Source organism: Molothrus aeneus, chromosome 5, assembly GCF_037042795.1.
Source record: "Molothrus aeneus isolate 106 chromosome 5, BPBGC_Maene_1.0, whole genome shotgun sequence".
In the NCBI taxonomy this organism is placed as follows: domain Eukaryota; kingdom Metazoa; phylum Chordata; class Aves; order Passeriformes; family Icteridae; genus Molothrus; species Molothrus aeneus.
In genome coordinates, this window is record NC_089650.1 from 29,799,451 (window position 1) to 29,824,165 (window position 24,715).

The following is a 24,715-nucleotide window of genomic DNA, read 5'->3' on the forward strand; positions in this document are numbered from 1 at the left end:
AAACTCACCGTCAGAGCCAGCAGTTTTCCATAAGTGAGGTGGGCTGGGATGTGGTCGCTCTTGGATCGCAGTGACTCCACATACCAGTGCTCTGCTTCAGGCAGCCGGCTCATTCTCATATAGGCTTCTCCTGCAGGGTCAAGCAAATGCTAGTGAGAATGCCAAAAATTTCTCAAGATTTCCATGATTTGTTTATCACATAATTTTCTATGTTTTATATGTGCAGAGATCTAGAAAAAGGCGAAGTGATTTGAACACTTGCAACCGCACACAAAAAACCTTGGAGAAACTTGAGCGAGGAGATTAAGTTAAGGCCCTATTAGGGCTGAAATAGCATAGCTGAGATGAAAACTATTGTTGGAAAAGAATTGCCAGAGAGAGCACCACCTGCAAAGCTTTAGTCAAAAGTCTCAAAGTAACAGAACTCTTACCTCATCTACTTTAGAAAAGCTACTTCTTTTCCATTGCTCTACATTGAAAAGCATGGAATAGCAGGGAGAACATGATAAATGTTTGCATTTAATCATAATAACAAGAACCAAAAACTAGGGTAGTATAAGAAAACAGTTCTGAAAGGATATTGATTGGAGGGGCAAGACATTAAAAAAACTAATCTCTGAATGCCGCTATATTTGGTCATCTACCACAACTTCTTTAAATTAAAACATAGCATCTATTAGTTTAAAATTGCTAATCTTATGAAGTCACATACAAAATGACTGAAACTGGACATTTTTCAAGGTGAAATCCTTTACAATGAGAAGCTGCGTCAAGTAATGTTGAAGAACAATATATGAATGGAATGTTATATGTTTTTTATATATATATTAGTGTTAGATAATTGTAATTATGAAGTCTCTGGGAAAGAGTTTTGCATACACAGCAAGAAAGTCTCTTTCTTCAAGAAGAAAACAAATTTCTCAAAGGTTGGAGACAATCAATATGAAACAAGTATGTAGTGGTGAATAATAACAGCTTTCAGATTAACTCTGCACTTACAGAGCTCTTTCACGAGGACTCTGGATATAAACGTGCCCTTTCCTGGGTCAATGACACCCTGAAAATGCCACTTGAAGATTCAGGATTTCATCATCCCAGCAGCTGGTCCATTTCTAATAAATGACTAAGTATCTTCGAAAACTTATGAAGACACAGGTTATCAAATGCTACTCCTGGAGGATCAAGAGACTACACCTGACCCAAGTAAAGATCAGCTAAGGCTGTCTCCAGGTGAGTTACAGCCTCCAGTTCTGCATTACATGGAAATTAATAACTGTGAAGGTACCAGGGAGACAGAAGAATCAAAGTTCTTTAATCAAGATTGAAGGCAACTACCACACTATCAAAACTTGGACAAAAAGATTCTCAAAGAGGAGAAATAACTCATAGCATGGGAGCTACTTTTATCTCTTTATCTTGAATATTTACAGAGGCTATGGAAGATTTTCTTCATAAAAGAAAATTGGATAAGGCCAAGTCAGATTTTTTTTTTATGTCTTTGTCACCAGAGGAGAAGGATACCAGGCAAAACGTGGTATCACGTTTTGAATTTCAGGAGTTAGGGCATGGTGCATGCAAAATGATCAAAGTTCAGATCACAGATAAAATAAGCATGATGTAGAGACAGAAGGCATACTAAGCCAAGGTTAAGAGACCAACATGATTGTTAAGAACAAACAGACTTTTTTCAAACAAGCCTGCTGTATTTAGAGGCTTGCATCCCTGTCTGGGAAAAAAGTCTACTTGTTCTAAATCAAAGTTCTACATAGCATTTCGTACTCATGCACTGGTCTGGATATCCGATATCCAGAAGCACTTAGGTAATTCTGCTGCTGTTTAGGGCCAAAAAGACAGAACAATTCCCTGCAAAAAATCCCAGGCTAAATTAAAAAAAAAGTCCAAACAGGTACGAAATCCCAAAAGAACATGAACATCACATTCAGTGACAGTAACATCATGTGATCTTTTCACTCTGTCAGCAGTCACAAGTAAGTGACACAACAATATACTTTATCTGCACAAAACAAGGTCATTAAGTGTAGAAAGGACGGAAGAAGCCAGAAGTCAAGCTTTATACTCCCCTCAACTCCTCTGCCAAGCTGCATGCTTTAATGTAAAATGTTTAATTACTTGATTGCATACTATTTCTCCCAGAGGCCCCTGCTTCATTAGCATACAGGAAATGAGGAATCCATATTGTCCTTTTCTTTAAGTGGAAAATTCTACCCCAACCTGTTACAGCTTGGCAGAGTTTCAAGTAATTAACAACAAGATGTTTTAAGAGTAATGTAAGCAGCCATAAGTGATGGAACTATTATCTGTGGGTAGTAAAGGCTGAACGCACTGCCAAATATCAAATGGATCCAAGGTTCTTATCTATCTTTCATGATGGATTCTGATATAAGAAGAGATTTAAAACCTTGGAGTAAATGGAAATTCAATTTTTAATAGGTTTTAAGAGCTCAACGACTTCACAAACTAAACTCTTAAAACTTTGAGGACATTTCTGAGCAGGGGCGGGGGGGGCGGGGGGGGGGAAACTAGAAACAAAGCTACAATATGTCAATCTAAATACCAAACTGTAAAGAAAGAAACTGTATTTCCCTGAACTTCACAGATGAAAACTGGGAGGAGCTGTTGATGTCCCTGAAGGCAGGGAAGTTCTGCAGAGAGACCTCAACCAGAGAGATGAGAGATCACCAACCATATGAAGCTGACAAAAGACAAGCACCAGATTCTTCACCTGGGATGAGGCAGCCCTGGACGTGCGGACAGATCGGGGAGTGAAAGGCTGGAAATGCAGTGCTGCATAAAGGGTCCTGGCTGATGACACATTGAACATGAGTCAGCAGTGCCCTGGCAGCCAGGAGGGCCAACCCTGTCCTGGGGACATCAGGCACAGCGTGGCCAGCTGGGAAAGGGAGGGGATTGTCCTGCTCTGCTCTGCACTGGAGTGGTCTCACCTTGAGTGCTGGGGGCAGTTTTGGGTGCCATGATATAAGAAAGATCTTAACCTATTAGAGAGTGCCCAACAGAGGACAATCAGGATGGTGAAGGGCCTTGAGGGGAGGCCGTATGAGGAGCTGCTGAGGTCATCTGGACTGTTCAGCCAGGAGGAGACTGAGGGGAGACCTCATGGCAGTTATGACTTCATTTGGAGGGCAAAAGGAGGGGCAGGCACTGATCTCTTCTCTGTGGTACCCAGTGATGGGATCTGAGGGAGTGGCCTGAAGCTGTGTCAGGGGTGGTTTAGGTTGGATATCAGGAAAAGGTTCTTCACCCAGGGGATGGCTGGGCACTGGAGCAGGCTCCCCAGGAAAGTGGTCACAGCACCAACCCTGACAGAGTTCCAGAAGAGTCTGAACAATACTCTCAGGCACATATTGTGACTTTTGGGGATAGTGCTGTGCAGGGCCAGGACTTAGACTTAATGATCCTTGCGGGTGACTTCCAACTCAGTTGATTGTGTGCTTCTGTGACTCTTTGCAGGTAATTCTCTATAGCTGAACATTTTTTTCTGAGGAACCGGTATCAAGAATTCCTATATTATAAGTAATTAGAACATAGATTGCTACAGAAGGAAGCACTGTTAGGGGGTCTGTTATAAATGCCATCTTGTAAATGAAGAAAAGAAAAAGTTGAAAATTGATAACGGCTCCTACCACTAGAATAGAATAGAATAGAATAGAATAGAATAGAATAGAATAGAATAGAATAGAATAGAATAGAATAGAATAGAATAGAATAGAATGCTATGGTCTACCATAGAATAGAATTCTATGGTCTGGAATGATCTTATAGATCATTCTATTCTCTAACAAAATAGAATCAAGCAACAGGTCACAGAACCATTAATTCACTGAAGTGAATTTATGCATTAGGCTGATGCAATTTAATAATACCTATGCCAACTTGAGATAAATTTCCATCAAAATGTCAGAGAAAACATGTATGGATTGATTGCTGTAATTCAGGATGCATTTGCCTGAGATTAAAATAAGAAAAATAATATTTGCCAATATTTACAATCATACATTGTTAAAAACTTGCAACACAAATGATTTAGGCGTTAGAAAGATAACAAGAGTGTCCATTGGCAGAAAATATGCAAACAAACGTGCAAGTAGATTACTATGTTTACTTTAACAATTACTTCTTTTGCAAAATCTTTCAAATCTCATGCTAAAATTCTGAAAGATCACACATGGACACTTTATTAATAAATCTTGTCAGATCTGTAAAGTCCAACAGAGGTAACAATGACAGAGAAAGAAATTCATGGCAGTGAAAACCTTAAGCTATAAATGTCCCTAATCAAACACACAGACATGCAGCATTGCCTGCACAATGAGTGGTGGTAATAAATTCAATCAATGACTGGAGTAAAATGAGACCAATCAGTATTTCAAAATTGTTTCCAGCTGCACAGGGGTTAGTTCAGTTAATATTTTCTGAGTTTTATGAACCCATTTCTTGTCTTATTCTACTAGAAAGCTCATAGATTATTTAACTATAATTCTCATTTACAAATGTAGCGCAAGAAAAACATTAATATGCAACTGAAACACCATTTAAAGAAGTGCATACTAAGTTCATGGACATTTCTATTAATACTTTCAAATAAATCAGAAATGGGATACCTTTTAGCTAGATTTTCACCACCAAAATTAAATCCCTATACTCAAGTGGATTTTATTTCCCACAAAGATAGACTACTTGCAAAACTACCATTCACCAATAGGATTTTCCCATATTTCCTCAGAATATTTGGAATTTAAAAATAATACTTCAAAATAAAATTAAACAAAATCCCACAAAAATAATAAACTAGCCAAAAACTCACCACTAAAATCATACCAGGATATTAATTATATTTAAATATATTTGATTAACATAGCCTTAACAATAATTAACATATAATTAAAAATAACTAAAACTCCGTAACCACCATAATAAAAATTAAATATTTATATTAAATAATAATGCTAATAAAAGATTAGCTTGCTAGCAGCCATTTTCCCTAAAGGCTTATATTTTACTTGATAATTAAATGGAATGTGTTTGTAAAAAAAATAAATTTTAAAAAAGGACACAAGATTTTCCGACACATACCACATATTGTTAAAAAGCAAAATTAGGTAGCATTTATATGAATGTATGTTACATGGTTCTAGCTTAACATCTCATCTATTGATTTAATGATTTTTCTGTTTCAGATGCAATTAGTATACCAAGGCCATATCCTGGTAGAGAGCATGCCAGATTTACTAATCAGAAAGTTCAATAGAACTGTGGATGTAAAAGCACTGTACTTCCACAGATGTAAGGTACCCATACTGTCAGATTAAAAAAGTATGTCCCTCGAGTGGTCCCAAAAGAAATTGCTGAAAAGACAACTGAAAAATTATCTCCATAAAGGAGACAATGTAGGGTAAATCTGCCTTGCATCATCCTTATATATTCTAATTATCTGCCCCTCCAATTTCAGGGTAGTAAAACTGTAATATAGAAAACAAAATTTGACGTGGACAAGACACCACATATCAAAACACAAAGGAAGATAGAGATGCCCTTTGAAAATAAAAATCTCAAACATATACATTCCATCGGGAGTTAAATTTAATTTTTCCATAATTTCTTTTAATTGGGGGTATAAAAAATTGGACAATGATGGGGAAGTCTGTGTCTCTCTCTGTCACATTACCACAAAGAATCTGTGCCTTTGACAATGCAGCCATGCAGCTTTCTTGTGCAAATTAAGGCTGCAGATGTGCTTACCATAAAAATACACCTCTCTAGATATATGACTCCCCTCTTTCTTCCCTTTGGTACCAGTGCATAAAATAACATAATAAATCTGGAAGCACAGTTTGATGTTATACTATACTGATGTATAAGATCTACTGCAACAGATTAACAATTTTGGTTATAAATATGCAGCACATGCACATCTTCCCTGAAACAGCTGAACCATGTGAACATAGTGAGCATCAAGTTTGGCATAGACCAAGCATATTGTGGCTCAATTTTTTTCCTTTTACAGAATAATCTCCTTTAAGATTTCAAGGAATGTATTGTATTTTATCAGGGTTTTATGATGGATGGGAGTCAATCCACATTTACTTTGTCTGAACAAATTCTTATAGGCCTTAAGTAGCTGAAGCAAAGCCTTATCTGATTTAATTAGACCACTAAGCTACTTTTGAAGGAAAATACCTATAGTAGAAAACAGATCTAAATTAAGGACATCAAAATAACATCAGTTGCACCAGGGAACAGCATGGACATTGCACAGCTGTTTCCTGCTGTACAAAGGCTTCCAGTGAAAGAAGTATACGACAAAAGTAGAGGCACGGAGCTCACACAAGATAGGTAATTTCATTTTCATGCCATTTCTAGGTTTCTTTAAAACTTTATTAATAGAAGCACTTTCCATCAGAATCATGCCTAACTGGGATCCCTGTAGTGCATTTTCCATATTCGACTATATTTTTGGTCTGCAAATGTTATGATTACACTTATTTTCAGATTAAACCCTGCCCGTTTAAAATAAAAAAACACTTTATTCTTAGAATCACCTTTTTCAGATTCCTACCTGAGAAAACTCAAGCATTTCACATTAAAATATATATCAATAGTCCAAAGAGCTAAAACTAAGAAAATCTGGGAACCTGGGGAAAAAAACCAAACAAACATGCTCTCAAACACTGAATTAATTACCATCTCCAGCAATCCACTGCTTCATACCCAGCTTGATTCCCTCAAAGCAAAGTCAAAAAACTAGGAGACACTGCAATCAGATTTAAGATTCATACTCAGAGTCATAGAATCACAGAATCATTTAGGTTGAGAAAGAGACCAATCATCAAAGTCCAATCTTTGACTGAACATTACATCAACTAGATCATTGCACCAAGTATCACATCCAGTCACTTCCTGAACACTTCCAAGGATGGTGACTCCACCACTTCCCCGGGTAGCCTGTTCCAATTCTTGACAACCTTTTCAGTGAATAAATTCTTCCTGATGTCCAGCCTCCCCTGGTACAGCTCATTCTTGTTTCCTCTTGTACTGCGGGTTGCCTGGCAGAAGAGACGCACCTCCAGCTGGCTACAACAGGTAGCTGAAGACAACAATAAAGTCTCTCCTGACTCTTCTCCAGGCTAAATATGCCCAGCTCCCTCAGCCATTTCTTGTAGGACTTGTGCTCCAGACCGTTCATCAGCTCCACTGCCCTTCTCTGGACATTCTCCAGCACCTCAATGCCTTCCTTTTAGCGATGGGCCCAGAACGGGACAGAGGATTCAAGGTGTGGCCTCACCAGTGCAGAGAACAGAGAGTCAATAACCTCCCTGATCTGGCTGGCCACACTATTTCTGATACAAGCCAATATGCCTGGGCACACATTGGCTCATTTGCAGCTGTTGCTGACCAACACTCCCAGGTCCCTTTTCTCGGGGCTGCTTTCCAGCCATTGTTCCCCCCTGCCTGTGGTAGTTGTGACCCAAATACAGGACCCAGCAATTCATCTTACTGAATCTCATACAATTGGCCTTGAGCTATTACCAATCCAGCCTGTTCAGGTCCCTCTGCAAAGCCTTACTGCTCTGCAGCAGATCAATACCCCCAACACAACTTCGTGTCATCTACTGAGGGTGCACTCAATCCCCTCATCCAGATCATCAGTAAAGATATTAAACAGGACTGGCCCTAATACTGAGCCCTGTGGAACATCACCAGGGCCTGGCTGCCAGCTGGATGCAGCACTTAGCTACTTAGCTTTGGACACCAGATATAAACTACCACAGTCTGCAAAGTCTCAGAGGGGGAAGGGCTAAAGTATCAGAATGAGAGTGGGAAGGGGGAGAGGAGGAAGCCCAGCATTTTATTCCCATCACCATTGGAGAGGACACCATTCTTCTTTCCATGGAATATGTAATAAAATGTACATATGGAAGAAAAAAATCCTTTTTCCATCCAAGCTAGTTTTAAAAGAAAAAGACTTGTAATGTACACTTAGTAAGAAATTACTAGTAAAACTTCATGAGATGCATAGGAAGCATGCTGATTACTAATGCTTAGATAAGTGCAGGTACCATACTCTGCATAAGTTATGATGTGGGGTATGTATTTCACAGCTTAATCATCTTTGGATCTTATAAATTAAGTGTTACACAGTAAAACTATACCAAAGTGTTTCCTGAAGTTCTAAATGCTATTTCAAAATAATTCAATAAGAAAGCATCTAATGGGAGCAAGGGGCAAATGGGACAGGAGCCTTAACAATATTAACAGGTTTGTAGAAGCAGCCACATCCACCCAAAAGCATAATCAAGTAAAGTGATAGCTATGTTATAATCATCAACACCGAAAGCCTCTCTGCATGCTAAGCCTTTGTACTTATGATACAAAACTCTGCACCAGATGTAAAATCTGGCTCCCCTTTTCTCAACTGTACATTTGTGTATGATTTGTTTTCTGTCCATGTGCAATCCAGCAGATTCGCAAGGAGAAATTGAAACTCTGTGCATCATGAACTGTACTCACTCCTGCATTGTTAGCTTTTTTGTGACTTGCATTTCTCATTTTCTCAAAAAAATTTGTAAGGCTTTACCTGAAGTGCATTTGAAAATAGACATTGAGATGTTAGTTAGCAAGGGCAGATGAAGTATCACCAAGATATTTGTCTTTATGGCAGTATCTTCCCAATCTAAACCTGAACAATGCCACCCCACCATCTTTCTTGTTACTGTTTGGTATTAAAATAAAGCCTCCATGGTCCACTTCACACCACTTAACTGTCAGGAGTATGAATTACTGTAGCAGGTGGGCTAGTGTGGTTTTAAAAGCAATGTAATACAATCAACTGCACAATATCAGATTTCAAGAAACGCAAAAGACATCTAGAGCAGAGGCTGATCCTTAAGCAATCCTAATATTGGCATTAAAGTGTTCAAGATCCCACAGGGACTTTGACCTCAGGCTTTAATTGAAACTTTAAACAAAATATATTACCTATTTAATACAGCTGAGCTGGACTCTGGCCTTTGTAGCGCAAGTTGCCATGCCAAGCAAATTAATCTGTGTAACCTGAGCATGTACTTTTTAATTTACATCAAAGCAATATGGTATACAGAAAATAAATACCAAGCCAACCTTATACAGCTAGTTGAATAATTATTTTGATTCTAGTTTTAAAGTTTCAATTTTTAGTTGTTTTGGGTTCTCCTAAAGAAAAAAAATGAAAAGGTTTTGTTTCTTGGTACAAAGCCAGAGAAACATATGGTTTCCTTAGCTGAGTTGTTGCACACCTGGCAAAATAAATCACAGCAACAGGAGACCAAAATCTTCCCTGCAACTTTTTCATATGCACAAACTTAGAACATCTGAACCTGGTATTACAGTCCTGTCTTTTGCACCATGAAAAAAAAGCAAAGTCAAATGGATGCCTGCTTCTTGAGCCCCAATACTTCTTTTTCCCATTAGGAGGCAAGTTACAGAGTGTTTTAAAGGATGAGAGTCTTTCAAGAAGACTGACACACCAGAGGAATGAGTCACTGGGCCTGTCAGAGCAAAGGGCCAATAGAAGCAAGTACAGGAAAAAAAGTGTAACACAAACAGGGAAAGCAGGTGGTGCAAAGGCTTAGCACTGCTGGAGTGTTAATGCTACTGCAGTCAGAGTGCTGGAGTTCAAACCTGATTCAGTTTAAACAGTTCATCTCCTGTTTATTCTCTTTCAAGTAGGTCATGTACATCATACAGGAGAAAAAAAACTTTCCCAAAAATGTTCAATTACATGAATGAGTACTTATTAAAAATTAGAGGAATAACTGTTTCCTTATATGACATGCCAATATGTAGCAATATATGTGCCATTCAACCAAGCAAAGAGATTTCCAGAGACTCAGAATACAGTCATGACAGTAACAATCATAGCAGAAAATCCTCAAATTGTGACTATTCTTGGATTTCATGATAAGCTGTGAAGACTTTTTCCACATTTAAGGAGATGGGGAAGAAAACTTCCTTCTGCTACTTCCCAAGCAGATGGGGAGTGCTCCCCAGTTTCTCCCTCTTACTCCCCAGCAATGAGCATACAAGGAGTGGGGACAGCTCGTCAGGTTTATGCAGTTGCAAGTGCACAAGACAGGACTGGGCTATTTCAGTTCCTCTAGTCTCCCTTTTAAAGGCAAGAAGTGGGCAGACAAGTTTATGTAATGCTGTTTATCAAAGAAAGTGTTATAGGGAATGTGTTTATAATTTTGTCTTGAACATGGAAACAGAAATAAACACTCCAGACAGCCCTCTGATACTCAGTGACACCATATGAGCTGCAAAGCGGATGCACTCCTGATAATGGATGCAGTTGCCTTGTTCTCCTGTCACACACAAAGCAAAGAGATGACTGAAAAGGTATCTAGGATTTATCTCACCCAAATCAAGCTACTAAGTCTAAGTCAGTCATCTCAGCTCTTTTTAAAGGAGAAGTATGATTGCAGGGATTATGTGTATAATCTTAAATAGATGTCTAAATCAGAAGGGCTTCATTACTCCCCAGAGGTACAGTTGTCTTTCCACACCATAAAGAAGCATAGCTACCTAGCTCTGTCTTGTCATCTCAGGTAGGAGAGGTTAAATGCATCCATGTAGGCTTTCGTAGACACATCCAGGACAGCTTTGAACAAGTCAGTCTGAGTCCTGCTCATATAGCTGCATTGCATTCTATTCAAGTCACTGCCCAACTTTGTGTAGCCTCCTGAATTGCCTTTGCAGCATAACCTACAAGCAACACTTCAGCAACCACTGTGAAGCAAGTTCTGTCTTCCCTGCAAAAGCTGCCATCACAACAGCAACCAAAATACAAATATGAGCTATGTTAATGCTAAGTTGAAATTCTCAGAGCTCCACAAGGAGCTAAGGTACACTCAGCTGACCGTGTCTTGTTACGCCACCAGGACATCCATGAAGTGCTGGCAGCAGCTTAAAGGAAGCAGAAGCCAGAGTATGGGCTAGGGAGAGAAGGGAGGAAGTATAGCAGGAGCCAGCCTGGGCAAAGGACCGAGCTAGTCTTTGTGGTTTTGTGAGTTAAAAAATGCAAACCCTAGGAACAGAGTGAACATGGACATCACAGACCATGCTTACAAAGGAAATTGAGAAAAGCCTCCTGAACCGAAAAAAACAACCAAAAAAAGGAAAAATCTGGAGAAACTTATAGGTCATAGTGGTTTTAAGGGTAGCTTCTATTCATTGGAAAAGAAAAAGGGTAGCACAAGCCTGCTTTGCAATAGGACAAGCATTACATGCTAGAAACAGCACTGATTTATGTGTTCCAATTTTGTATTCTGAGGAACACTTTTATCAGAATTATGAAAAACATATCTACACTAAAGAGGGCAGTCAAACTTCAGAGAATTTGCTGAAGTACTGCAGTATTTCAGCAGTCAGTATAGGACACCAATAGTAAGTAGAGGTTTAATTCACACAGAGGTGACTGCGGATACCACCACCAAATTGATCAGCAAATGCTGATAAATAAAACTGATAAAACAATAATTTCACTAAGACTGGCAATGAACAAAAGTATATGTAATAATCAATTTGTGTAATTTATGGATTTTAGCCATTGGCACCAATCTGGTAAAGCTTAGTGTTCAGGGAGAAGTAACTCTCCATTGAACTGTATGAACTGCTAAGAAAGTGTTTAGACTGACATTAGATACTTTGTCACTGTGGCAAGAGAACTGCTTAATCTAGCATTTACATTTTTCAAACATACAGCATCAGTTACAACTATAATTTTTTTTTTTTTTTTTGTGCCCTAGTAATTGTGAGGTACTAATCAAAGGTGCCTTTTCTGAATAAGTAGTCAAGAACTGTCTAAAAGCAATTGGTATCAACCAACACATTCCCTTGCATACGAAGCATTGATGGGGGGAACCACATCAAATCCCGTATGTTTCCTGTTGATCCTAATTGTTTCCAGAGATAGTTTTAATTGCTCTACTTTCACCTACTTCAAAGTAAAGATTCTTACATTGTTTTCGACCCCAAACAAGAGAGTACTGGGCCAAACACAGAGAGTGCTTAGCAGAAACACATGAGCTTTGAGAGAGAATTCCACTTACAAGCATCTTTGGAACAATAAGAACCAGCCCTCTTGTTTTTAGATCTGAGTACTATAAGTAATAATTCATATTATCTTTTTTCTTTTATCTGTTTAATGTATCCCACATAAAAATGTGATGAAGAATATGAGAAACTGAGGTTAAACAATAAACACCTCACAGATAAACAAGAAACACCTCACAGATAAATTGACAGTTTTTTGCAGTACTCAAAGGACTTCTAAAATTTTGAAGGACAGATAGCTCATCCTGGAAGAAAAATAAGAAGAATTCTCTCATTGATGTAGGCATCTAAACTATAGTATATCAGCTGGAAATAAGTTTTTGGCACGACCTAAAAAAAAACTACAACTATTTCTGTGGGTCTGTTTGAACACCTTGTTGGTTTACAAAGCATTTCAATATCTAAGACCCATACACACGTGGGCACATGGGGCCTCCAAAGTAGTGTATGAGAGATTCTGGAGACCAAGAAAAACACAAAGCCAGGCATTCTAAATGTAGAACTGCTACACTGACACTCCTAAGGGCATCCAGTGTCTAACAGTCTCATCATTTATTGTACCTTATCCAGCACTGCAGTTGCTGGCATTTAAGCTCTGAACCTAGTTTGGCTTGTACTGAAGGTAATTATTTTTGGGTTTTATTAGCTCATTAATTTGAGCACCATTTGCCTGGATAAGGTCTTTTGTTTCACCCTAACTCCTCAAATATCATTCTGAAGCACTAACAATGCACTAACTTACCCATCATGTTATATAGGCTCTGTGGTGCAAACTGCCTCGGCATTTTCTGTATTGCTTCTTTGTAAACTGTAAGGGCCTCCTGAAAAGAAACACACAGTGGGAAAACACCAACTTAAAAAGCATCCTTTCATATATAAAGTAAAACCAAACTACCTTCCTTCTCCAAATGAAAGATGCAGGGAAAACACATCAGCATCAAAAATGCCACAGAAAGTACAAAATTTCTCCTCTTTTTTTACCTGAATTTTACCAAATTCAGTGAAGCTTATAGACAAGAGATCAAGCTAGTTCCAATATTGCAACTTTTTTACAGGCAAAACTAAGAAGGACTTTTTTTTATACCTCTTAATGACTGATGAGTTTATAAACATAAAATTCAATAGGCTGGGGAAGCATATGGGGTATTATTGATCTGCAGACATAGGATATTCTGATGATTAACTACGCTAAGTGACCTAAAAATAAAGAAATCATTGTCTACTGCCAAATAATAACAAAGCATAACCCTTGCAACTGAAGCCTGCTCCACAGAACAGATGAGATGCACTATGAAGTCAAGAAACCCAAAACTGGAATCACTTTTCAAATATGCTGTTCCTTGAATTACCATTCATTCCCCACTTTGGATGCTGGCTGGTCAGTCTGTTAGCTCTGCATCAAACACTCACAGCTTACAAAGGCTGCAAGAAAGCAGCCAGGAAGAAATCTGAAGTTTTATATTCCTGAAAGCTCTTGTATCTTGCAGGTATTGAACTTCAACTCTACACTCTATCAGCTGTGCAGACAACATGCTGCTGGTCTCTTCTCTGTATAGATGCATTAGCTGTCTGTATTTTAACCAATTAGTAACTCCATCTGACAGAGCTGGATGCAGCAGACAGATGACAGGGAATCTGTCCAGCTTCTGCATGCCTGATCTTAAACAGCTGACATAACTGTCATGGTCAAGAACACTTCACATGGATCAAAACCACTCACAACTCCTGTTCTGAAGTATGCCTGACAATGCCAAGAGAGAATTAATTTCTTTCAAGTACTGCTAAAGGTCAAACCTCAAGTGAATGTCCAGTTTCAGTTAAGTTCATCAGGGAAAATGGAGAGGAATCACAACAGTCACAGTTGCATGTCTAAATGAGATGGGATGGCTTGGGTGCAGTTTATTGTTACATTAAAAATATCCAACCCACTTTAGCAAAAAGCATTACTGAGGTCAAGTTATCTGAAAATAACACACAGTGGGATGTTTTTAATCACTGTTAAATTATTTCAACTCAGTCTTTTTTTAGAGACCTAAATGCAAGCATAATTGCACTTTTCCAGCTAAAGATGGACTTACTATGTTTTGAATTATAATGCCTCTACACTTTAGGTTGACTGGCCTTTAATCAGGTTTAATCAGGCTTTATCCTTGCATACCAGCTACGGGTACAAAGCCAAAACCAATGAACTAACACATATCAGATGTGAGCACTGCTAATGTTGACTCTGATGTGAGAACATCACACTGCTAATTAATAGCATTACACCAGTGGCTGTAGAGAACAAATATTCTCTGCAGACAATGCTAATCTTGATCTGGTGAAATTCAACCAATTCATGTATGTGATATATTTTGAAAGTCTCAGTAGAAGCAGTATGTATTATTTGTATATCAAAGTTTTACATTTTATCAAATGTATTATATACAAATCTGGAGTCTTACCTCATAGTGTCCTTGTTCATGAAAAAGTTTTCCTAAGTTATAAAGACAGCTGGTAACAGAGCTTTTGTGAGCATGAGGATCTTTCAGATTTTCATCAGGGATCTCTGAACACCTCACAAAAGTCCTCCTGGCTTCCTCTGTCTTCCCTTGGTTCATCAGGATGATACCAGTATTTAAATAAGCAGCTGTGAAGAGGGAAAAATGCTATATTTAAATGGAGTTCTATTATGCTTTATCTACTGTTTTAATTCTTAGTAGTATCTGGTAGAGATCCCGTGGTTATCTAATTTGGTTTTTGAATAACACAGATCACTCATTGGTGTGAGTGTGAACATGTAACATTTGTGAATATATAAAAGGTAGAAGCTCAGAGACAAGGAAAGAAGAAGGTGACTATAAAATAAGGAGGGAAGGAATCACTGGTAGGCTGAGTGTTCCATTTAGTTCCTCTTTTTAGGACTGTATAAAGCATATAGCACCACGGTTTGAAGTGTTACAAAAAATACACATATACATAAAAAACATATACATACAGAGACAATTAATACCAAAGGTACAAAATTCTCAGCCATCTCAAATAGCACCACTTAATTTTGGAATCTGTTACTGGCAACACCTGAACATTATTCACCATTTTTCCCAGGCAAGAAAGAAAAAATATTTATGTTATTCACTCATATAAATATCAGGGACTGGCTGTAAGAAACAGAAAACAGGAGCCTGAAAACTTGAGCAGTAGTATCTCTGACTCAACACCCCAGATCAGAAGCATTTTAAGTTCTAGTAGTGCTGCTGAGTGTTAATATAGAGTGTTAATATAGAGTGTTAATATATCATCTGCTTCTTACTTGTACCACATTAAATATAGTTGTTTACTAATAAACACTTGTTATCAAGGGCACAATTTCACCTTTGGCTTTCTGACTTAAAAGCTTCTGAAAAAAAAAAGAAAGCGTTATTAAAGAGGAGGAAAATTTTCTATGAAAGCTATAGTCAATATTATACAAGCTTGTAGAGTCAAAATACTTACAAGCTAGTGTGGGTCTGCTACCAATTGCCAGTTTATAGTAATGCAATGCCTCTGAAAACCTGCTGTTTTCCTGAAGTAGTAATCCTCTGTATAAGGGGGAAAAAAGGAAAAAAAAAAGAAAAAGAAAAGAGTGAGTGAGATGTGAGGTTACTACAAAGAGTAACTTGAAAACAAATACTGAAAACAAAACTTGGGTAACAAAGTAAAATATGCTTACTGGTCTTTCAGAGATACAAGCACTCACTAACAGTTCCGTGTGAGAGTTATTCCATGTATAAAGATGAATTCCTAGACACCAAGTGCATCCATATGGCTTTAACAAAGCAGATGTTAAACAGAATAATTTTGGCTTTCTTGGAAGCCAGGAGATTCATTTACTCAGTTGAGAAAATGTTAGCCTGCAAGACTTTTTAAAGTGGATAGAATATGGTGGAGGTATTTGTAAGTCATTAATGATTAGTCAGGCATCTTGTCTTGACCTGAAATAAGCAGTTCTTTTCCAAATGCATGATACAGTTAAGCACCCAGCCCTTCATTGCTACATTAAGGACTCCCCTTGTTGAGCAATTTCACTAGATTATTCACTATACAGCTCAGCACCTGCAATAGTTCTGTTTTTTCCTGTCTTCTTTATACTCTGAACAAATTTACTAACTGAAGAAGTATTAAAAATTATACTGAATATTTCCAGTTTCATAATAGATAGGCTTTAATTTATCTTTTTAAGATAAACATCCTTGTGAATTATGATTTATACCAGCTACCCACAAATTTCTGAGAAGTTGTCTGGACATCAATGACATGAATGAACACTGTATGCTTAAATGAAGCCCCAAAGCAATAAAGTTTTCCAAAGTTTCAGAAGACTGAAAAAGAGCATATACAAATATATTAAAACCAGAATTATTTCAAAATCAGTCATTTCGGAATGGAGACTCAGACATCAGTATCCAGGGGTAAACATCCCTTGTCATATAACTCAAAATATCCAGGAAAACACAGCTTAACACAGCTCTTCCTCTAAGGTGGAAGTGGTGGAAGTGGAAGCATATTTATTTGTAGTTTCCCTAAGCTACAGCAATTTTCTTTTCTTCCTCTATGCTTTTATCTGCTGATAGCTCTTTGAACTGCAAAGAGCTTGGAATTATTTTATCCCCAGTCTCAAATCAGAGATTTTATTTCCCTTTAACATCTCAGGAAAACTTTTTTAATTAAACCAGTGAACTTCAAGGGATGAAAAGAGAAGGGAGCTTAAGTAGCCACCATCTATGTTGTTTCCTTCTTGTCACTGGGTTAGGATTTAACAGAATTGAGAAATATATCCTCTTTTTCTTCTATACTGTCCTATCAGTATCACAAGAGCTCACTTTGAAACTGTTTCCCAATTAACTTCAGATTAGGTAGCAAGTAATTTTTAATATTAACAGAAGTTACATGTAGTAGGTACTTGCAGTAAAGTAAGAAATGAAGGAATATATTCAGGATATTTTTTGGAATGATACCAATGTTTGTAACTACTGTCAAGTATCTTGCAAATGGCAAGAAGTATAATCATCAGGACAGAAAAAACATTTTCTGAATTTTCTAGAAGCTGAATTTTGTTTATTGTAAACATTTTTATACACTTACTTCAAGGAAGATTGATTATGGTATTTTCATCCTGTTTGCTACTGATAGCAGAAGAATTAACAGAAAAAAATGAGATGCATTGTCTGACATTTAAGCTGCTTCTTAATTTTTTAAAAAGCAAAAACATTCTCACATACACTTTTGAAACAATTTATCTAAGAAATTCCAATCTTATTTTAATTCTGGATAAATAATGTAACATAGTGAGAGAAGTAATACAGCAATTGGTCAACTTCACCAAAACAAATTACTTTGGTAAGTGTACAACACTTGTGGTTTTGTGATTAAAAGAACTTTTATTTGCAATTATTACAAATTAATATTTTGCATTCACTACATGCTCTAATATTGACACTTTTGATTTATGACTTGAAACTTTGAGGCGGGTTTTTTTTTTAAATTTCTCTTCCAAAAGATGTTTTTCTTTTAAAAGGTGTTCCATTAACTGTCAGTCTGTCAGCATGTGTCTCTCTCTCTCTCTCTCCTTCTCTCTCTCATATATATAACCAAAGCAGCTCAGATGAAGAACTGAGTGCTGAATTCCACCTAATAATTAGTGTTTTATTCGTATTTGTTATGAGGTTGGGAGAAGAAAGAGAAGAATATAATCTTACCAAGGCATGAAACTGACTTGTGAAATTGGTCCTGACTGATCACTAGTTTTCATGTAGCTTCTGGCAGTACAAACATTATTAGATTTATGAGTGTCCAGTTCTAGTTTGAGGTTAAACTAAGTCAGGAAAAAGCTGACTTCTCTAGATGCAGTGGAAGAACATCCCTGAGCTGCAGTTCACACCCTGCAGGCACTGCAGATTCCAGTATCTCACCCTCCCCATGGCCAGGGCACTTGGCTGTATAAGCAAGCATCCACTACAGCCAGGAGCAGATCTGTTCCTGAAATGCCTTTAGCTTCTTTGCTTGAATGTCAAATGATAACTCCTCCTCAGAGATTTTTGGCAAAGGGGAGAAGGAGCAGAAAGACAACAAAGACATCAATACAGTGAGAAGCATTGGACATAAGCCAGAGGTGTAGCAGAGCAACTGAGACATGTTGAGTATGTACCTAACTTTTGTGGTTACAAAGACAGAAAGCCTTCCTTTTTCCTTATTCAAGGATGAACAAAAGAAAGGACATCCTTGAAGTAAGCATGCTTGATTCAAAAGAGTAAGTTCCAGTGATAAACTTGGATGAAGACCTTAAAGCCTTTCTGACCTCTTTAACTTTCTACAGTTACTAAAAATGCCAAATTAACTGAATAAAAAAGCCTAACCACCAAAATGCCCCCACAAAAAAAAAAAAACAAAAAACAAAAAACAAAAAACAAAACAAAACAAAAAAAAAAAAACAAAACAAAACAAAAAAAAAATGCAGGAACAGCTTCTTCAAGTTGATACTTCCAAAACTTCTTATTCTCTTCAGCTCACCTTCCCAGTTGTAAGGCAGACAAATGAAGATGTTAAATGAAATATGCAAGTTCTGTGCAAAGACAGTTTACTGACAGAACTGGAAAAATGTGGCTTCTATAGTTCAGTAAGACAAGTACTGGGAAAGAATAAGTGAACATGAGGAAGATGATCTTCACTGCGCAGGTGACCACACACCGGAGCAGATTGTTCACAGACGTTGTGGAGTCTCCCTCACTGGAGATATTTAGAAATTGTATGGACACAGTACTGTGCCATGTGCGCTGGGACGACCCTGCTTGAACAGGGAGGTTGGACCAGATGACCCACTGTGGTCCCTTCCAATATTACACACTCTTTGATTCTGTGAAATACATAAAGATAAAAGTATTTGGAAAAGAAAAAGCTACTTAAAAAGTAGGACACGCAGTGGACAGTTTTAAACTGTTCATGAATTAATTTAGGATTAATTAGGAGACAAGTTCAAACTATAATAAATAGCAAGATTCTGGAACTTTACAACAGGATTTTTTTTTTGCTTGCATTACTTCCAGATACTTTTACATGGAGTGTTAATCATTTATGAAATGAAGGATATGTGCTGACTGCTTGCAGGTGTAGCAAACTTCTCCAAGTGACTTAGGAAGTGGCTCAGAATCCTGTTTTTTAAATAGGAGGAAAAATAAAAGAAAAAAATGAAGACCACATTCTGACTATCTGGAAATGATGCACATTATTTCTGTAGACAGAATTGCTCATTTAGTTGATGCAGGAAAACACTTCCCCCCAAATGAATTGTTTGCAACCTTCCTCAATTCTTTAGCTGCCAACTTTTACCTATCTTGCTTCACCAACAATGAAAAATCTTCCTGTCTTCCTACTCTGCTTTGGCTTTGACCAAAAGTCACTAAATATTAATGGCCCAAAAATGTTTTCAGAGACCAGAAGGCAGTCACAGAATATAAATAAGCAGTAGATGGCCTATGTTCTTTTACAAATTTCATAAGAATTTCTTCCTGTTGGTAGTCCTACTCTAGTCAGCTGGTCTGCTTATAAAGCAAACTACTCAGTGACTAAAACCAGCATAAATTGGCCAAGTACGATACAGAGAAACTGAAACTGTCAAAGTAAACACATGTAAGTGAAATATTTATAACATTTTCAACCCAGGTACAACACTGAAACAGTTTAATCAATTTTGTTTACTGGTTTATAACAACTAATACAGGGCCTGTTAGCTATTACTTTGCCATGACTGCAGTCCTTCCGTGCCTCAAGCTACATTCATCCCATTGATTTCAGGTGGGATTATCTACAAAAGACTATATCTACCTAAATGCTGCACTGGCAAACAAAGAAAGGAATGAAAGAAAATCCTCCGTTATTCCCTACACAGATGTGTCTCCCGTCACACAGCAAGAGTGGATTTACTTTGCCTAAGGCAACTCTTTCACTGTCATTTGCAAGACTAGTGGGTAGAAAGGTAGGTATGTGTGCTACCACAAAACATATTTTTTTAATCAATAAGAACCCAAACATACAGAGAATAACCATTTCCTTTGCAGAACTCACTAAGTAATCTATCACTCCCCTACTAAAAAAGCCCCCAAAAACAAAACTAAACATTCACCCTCAAAACAACCTCTAATCTTTCAGACAGCACAGTAAAACTGTTATGTTCTCCCAGATCTGGGGCAGACCTTCCCAAATGCAATGCAAATTAGTCAGCAAATATTGTCCCATTTTTTTTCTGTTACTGGTACAGTTTGGTTGGGAATACTACCCTTTCAGGACAACATCAACTTGCACAACCCCTATTACCTTGACAGAGGGAAGGCCTATGAGGAAGAGGAATAGCTCCTGTGTTTCTCACTCCCCTGGACAATGGGCCATGCTGTGCTGCGGCTGCAGTCCTCAAACCAGATGCCCATTCCCTTTCATGCGCCCCAGCAGTCAATATAGGCAGAGAGCTGAACAGAACTTCCTCCAAGAGGGGTCTCTTTTGAAACTGAATGGCAGACACAAACCATTATTTTCCTAATTTTATAAAATGGTGGAAGTTTATGTAAGGACTGTAAGTGCCCACAATTTGAAATATTGAGACATGTAATTGAATAGCTAGGTCACTGAATGCCTTTCACCTCTCAATAGAACTTTGAAAACTATCTGTACATCATATAGGCCCTACATTGCACAGCAGGAAACCACCAGTCACCTAAGTGACCTTTGGGTGCTATGTCAAGAGCCAGTCTGATAACACAGCAAGATTATTTCAAGGCATCTTTGGTTACAGCAAGATGCAAATTTTCGCTGCTGTCTTTGACAGAGGAAGAACTAGCCAGCAAAGCAGAATTAATTCCAAACAGGTTTGCAACCAGTTTGCATTCATAGCTGAGAAAAACAATAATCAAGTACTTAGACACCAGATGACACATCCTCTTTGCTTTTTAACTCAACATCCTGAATGATAAAAACTTCTGGTCTATCAAGGAAGAGGAACCATAACCTTGACCTGTTTCCTACTAGGTGGTTGCTGCAGGAACTTTGTCTTGGAAAGGTTCAACCACAGTTCAGCACAGGTTTGTATGTCAGCCTGCTTTTAGAGTTTTTTGTCTCTGATAAGGAGTTTTCTATGCCAGTAACCCTTAAAAGGCAGGGAACACATTTTCCAACATATAGAGACTAACAACAACAGACAAGGAGGAATTTTGCTTATATTGATTTTTTCCTAAGGATACAGAGTTAAACTTTTCCTGTAAAACACTGCAATCCTAGAATTTCTGGGATAGGTAGTTTGCAATAGCGGCTGCAATTTCTAAATGAGACATTAAAAAATTTAACATTTATTGATACAATACCCTAATTTTTCCAATGTAAAGTTTATGGAAATTATTATTCCTAATTAAAAGAAAATAAATTATTTGAATAATGAACTTATACACACAGTCCTATATCAGTACAGGCAAAATGAGATACTTCAGGAGAGAAGCAAGGGGATAGCTGATTGCTAGAAATTGATCTTTTATAGGGCACTGCATACTCCAGAATTACAACATTTCAAGTGATCAGTATAATTTTAAAGGAATGTTCAATATCTATGTCAGATTGAGAACATCCTTATAATCACATGAGAAACTCAAGGTAACATAGATTACTAATATGGATGACAAAAGAATACTCAAAACAGAGCCAGGCCTAAAAACAAGTTAAATAATAAATACAAAATTGTCTTTTAACTGATAAACAATTTTACGTTAGATACTAACTGTAAGCAATTTGAAACAATACAAAAAACCCCACAAGATTTAGCTAACAATCATAAGGTAACAAAGACTGAAAAGCCAAAGCAAACTAAAATAGTTTGTTTTTAATCTACTGAACATTGCCTTGTTTGAAAGAATAAACTATAATTTCTCTACAGCTCTGTCCTTGGTACTTCACAGTATTAAAATATATGGTTTTCTCAGTTAAAAAAAAAACAAAGAAAGGTCATTTTATGCTGATTTACTACCCTATGAAATTTAGTTGAAATCACCAGAGCTACATAGCACTGAGAACACAAATATAAGATGTTCATAATCAGGTAAACCTTCAAATGTAAATTATGTAGTTATGTATTAATGCATTTTAAATTTTTTTAAATGGCAAAAGCAGCTGTAACTCAGAGCCATAAGGTACAAGTCAAAAACCAAAAATACAGCACTGAATTCAGCCATTCATCTAGTCTGTTAAATTCTTTGGATGTTAATGTATTAGTGGTCAACTTCTAAACTAACCTCACATTTCAATTTATTGAAAAAGAAGGAAAGAGATCAAGAGCTTCTGCTTATGTAGCTTCTCTCTTTGATTGTTATCCATTAAAATTGTGAGTTAAACCTTAATAATTTGTTCTTCAGCAGAGAGCACTTGGATTTGTTACTGCTATGAGTGAACACTGAGCTGCACATGCCAATTAATTTGCATCAAATACCAAGGCATAGGGGCTTAGAAACAATAATGACCATGTGAAACACATACAGTGCTTCTAAATAACTATAAAGATACTTTTTTCCTGAAGTTCTATGGAGTGATTATTTTAGTTTCAAAGGCACATACTGAAAACCAGAAACAGCAAAACTGACTGGCCTCTTGTAAGCGCATATAAGACACATTTTCCATTCGAGAGGATTTTTGTAAAAGGCTCCCACAGAACTACATGTCAAGGATGGGTCTAACTTGCAAAGGAGCTCTTGAGAGTTTGAGCTTAAAAGAATTGATTCATTTGTGTACTATCAAAGGACACTTCATTTACCATCTATTTTTCATGGTGGATATTGAAGCATCCAACACTGTCAAAGCCTACAAAAAGAAAAACATGATGCAAGCTTTTTAAACTACTGTTAAATAATTGAAGGTTTTGTAAAGCTTGTTTTAAAAATAAGGGATTCTATTGTATTCAATGTAGTAGTAGAAAGGCTAAGAATCAAACTTCATTTCTTATGCCCTATATATTCCAACCAGCATTTTAGTTAAAATCCTTCCACAAAAATTCAGTAGAATTTCAAAAACTCTTCTGTTCAAAAACAGAGATGAAGGTTTAGAGACATATATTTTGTGGATCAATGGAAAACTGGAGGACTAGCAGCTTATTCTGAGAACAGTGAAAAGACTGAAGTCTGATGTCTTTTATGTCCCTGTCTTTATCATCCAGCCCCCTTTCCTCTTCTTACCCTGGTATTAACTTCAGCTTCTCTCTACAACACAGTAAGAGACAAAAGTACTGTACAGGCACACAAAAAATTTAATAGTTATAATATTCACCTTCAAAACAAATAGCATATAGGAAATAGACATGTATCAATCTTGTCACTTTCTTTCCTACAATCTTCCACTGTCTTCAGAAGTTATTTTTTAACTGTGTGCAGAAGTTTCCTCTTAAAATTATGTTTTTCATACTCCTCATTGCCTAACAGAGAGGGAAATTCTGCACGTACATGTATTTGTGTAACTAAATGATTAGTAAAAACACACATATTATGAAATACAGATTTCATTCTGGAAAATAAATTCTATCATTAAACTATTTGAGTTTCATCAATTCATTTGCTTATCTGCAAGGCAAATTAATGAAATGGTCAACTTCTTCCTTTTTAAACAAGGAAAAAATTAGTAAAGAATACTATTATGATAAACTTCATTTTCTCATATTATAAGCACTCATTTTAAACTATACTTACAGGCAGAACATTATTTTTTAATTGACTGGTTTATCTGAAGAGGCTTACTATTTGAATGCAGCTTTTGCACATTTTGTGTATCCTACAGACACACTTTTCTGCTGCACGCAGGATATTATCTTCCAACAGCTACCTATGGAAAGGCAGTCACAGGATTCTGTCCTCCACACCCATCACGAAACAAGAGCATATGGCTGGTGGAGGTGACCAGCCTGTCATGCAGCAGAGCTCTGCTCCGAGGGCTTGTGCTGGCTGGGTCATGGCAGGAGTGGGAGGAAGGGCAGCAGGACAAGCAGAGCTGAGCAGGGTGCCCAGCTGGGACAGTTGGGAATCAGTCCTTCCCCATGGGACACACGGCACCATCCCACCTCAGTGCAAAGCTTGGCATGATGCTCGCTTCCATCTTCATGATTTGGTACATTAATGAGATGGGAACTCTTTTCCCCTAATGAATAATTATTTTGATGCTCATGTTATTTATCCTCTTACTCACCTACAACAGGGTTCAAGTAATTAAACTTTATGTAACCTATGCTGCTCTGAAGTCAGTCACAGGAGAAAAGTAATTTGCTGTTTTAACATTTCAGACCTCTGGAGCTAACAGAAAGGTATTTGTCTATGCTTAGAAATGCTTACACCCACTCTGCTCACCAAGTGTTATTCAGACTTAAAAAAGAAGTCTAAATAACACCTCACTATTTAATTGAGTCTCAAACAGATGGAGAGCTACAGCTCACAACTCGTGTATTGGTACTTGTTAAGTGTAGGGGTTTTTTTCTTCTTTTAGAGCAAACAGATTTGTAAGTTTACCTTGCCCATACCCATTACATGAATACACCATAATGTTGACCAAGAAAAAATCC

At 37.3% G+C, this 24,715-nt stretch overlaps 1 protein-coding gene across 1 annotated transcript in view; it reads right to left on the bottom strand.

The window, feature by feature from the left end:
• TMTC2 (transmembrane O-mannosyltransferase targeting cadherins 2) overlaps positions 1-24,715 on the bottom strand; it is a 233,977-nt gene that overhangs the window by 57,745 nt on the left and 151,517 nt on the right. Inside the window, exons 5-8 of the mRNA XM_066550550.1 lie at positions 15,604-15,689; positions 14,574-14,758; positions 12,872-12,950; positions 9-130 (exon numbers count right to left, since the gene is read on the bottom strand). Coding sequence (XP_066406647.1) covers positions 9-130; positions 12,872-12,950; positions 14,574-14,758; positions 15,604-15,689 — 472 coding nt within the window. The remainder of the gene's footprint in view (positions 1-8; positions 131-12,871; positions 12,951-14,573; positions 14,759-15,603; positions 15,690-24,715) is intronic.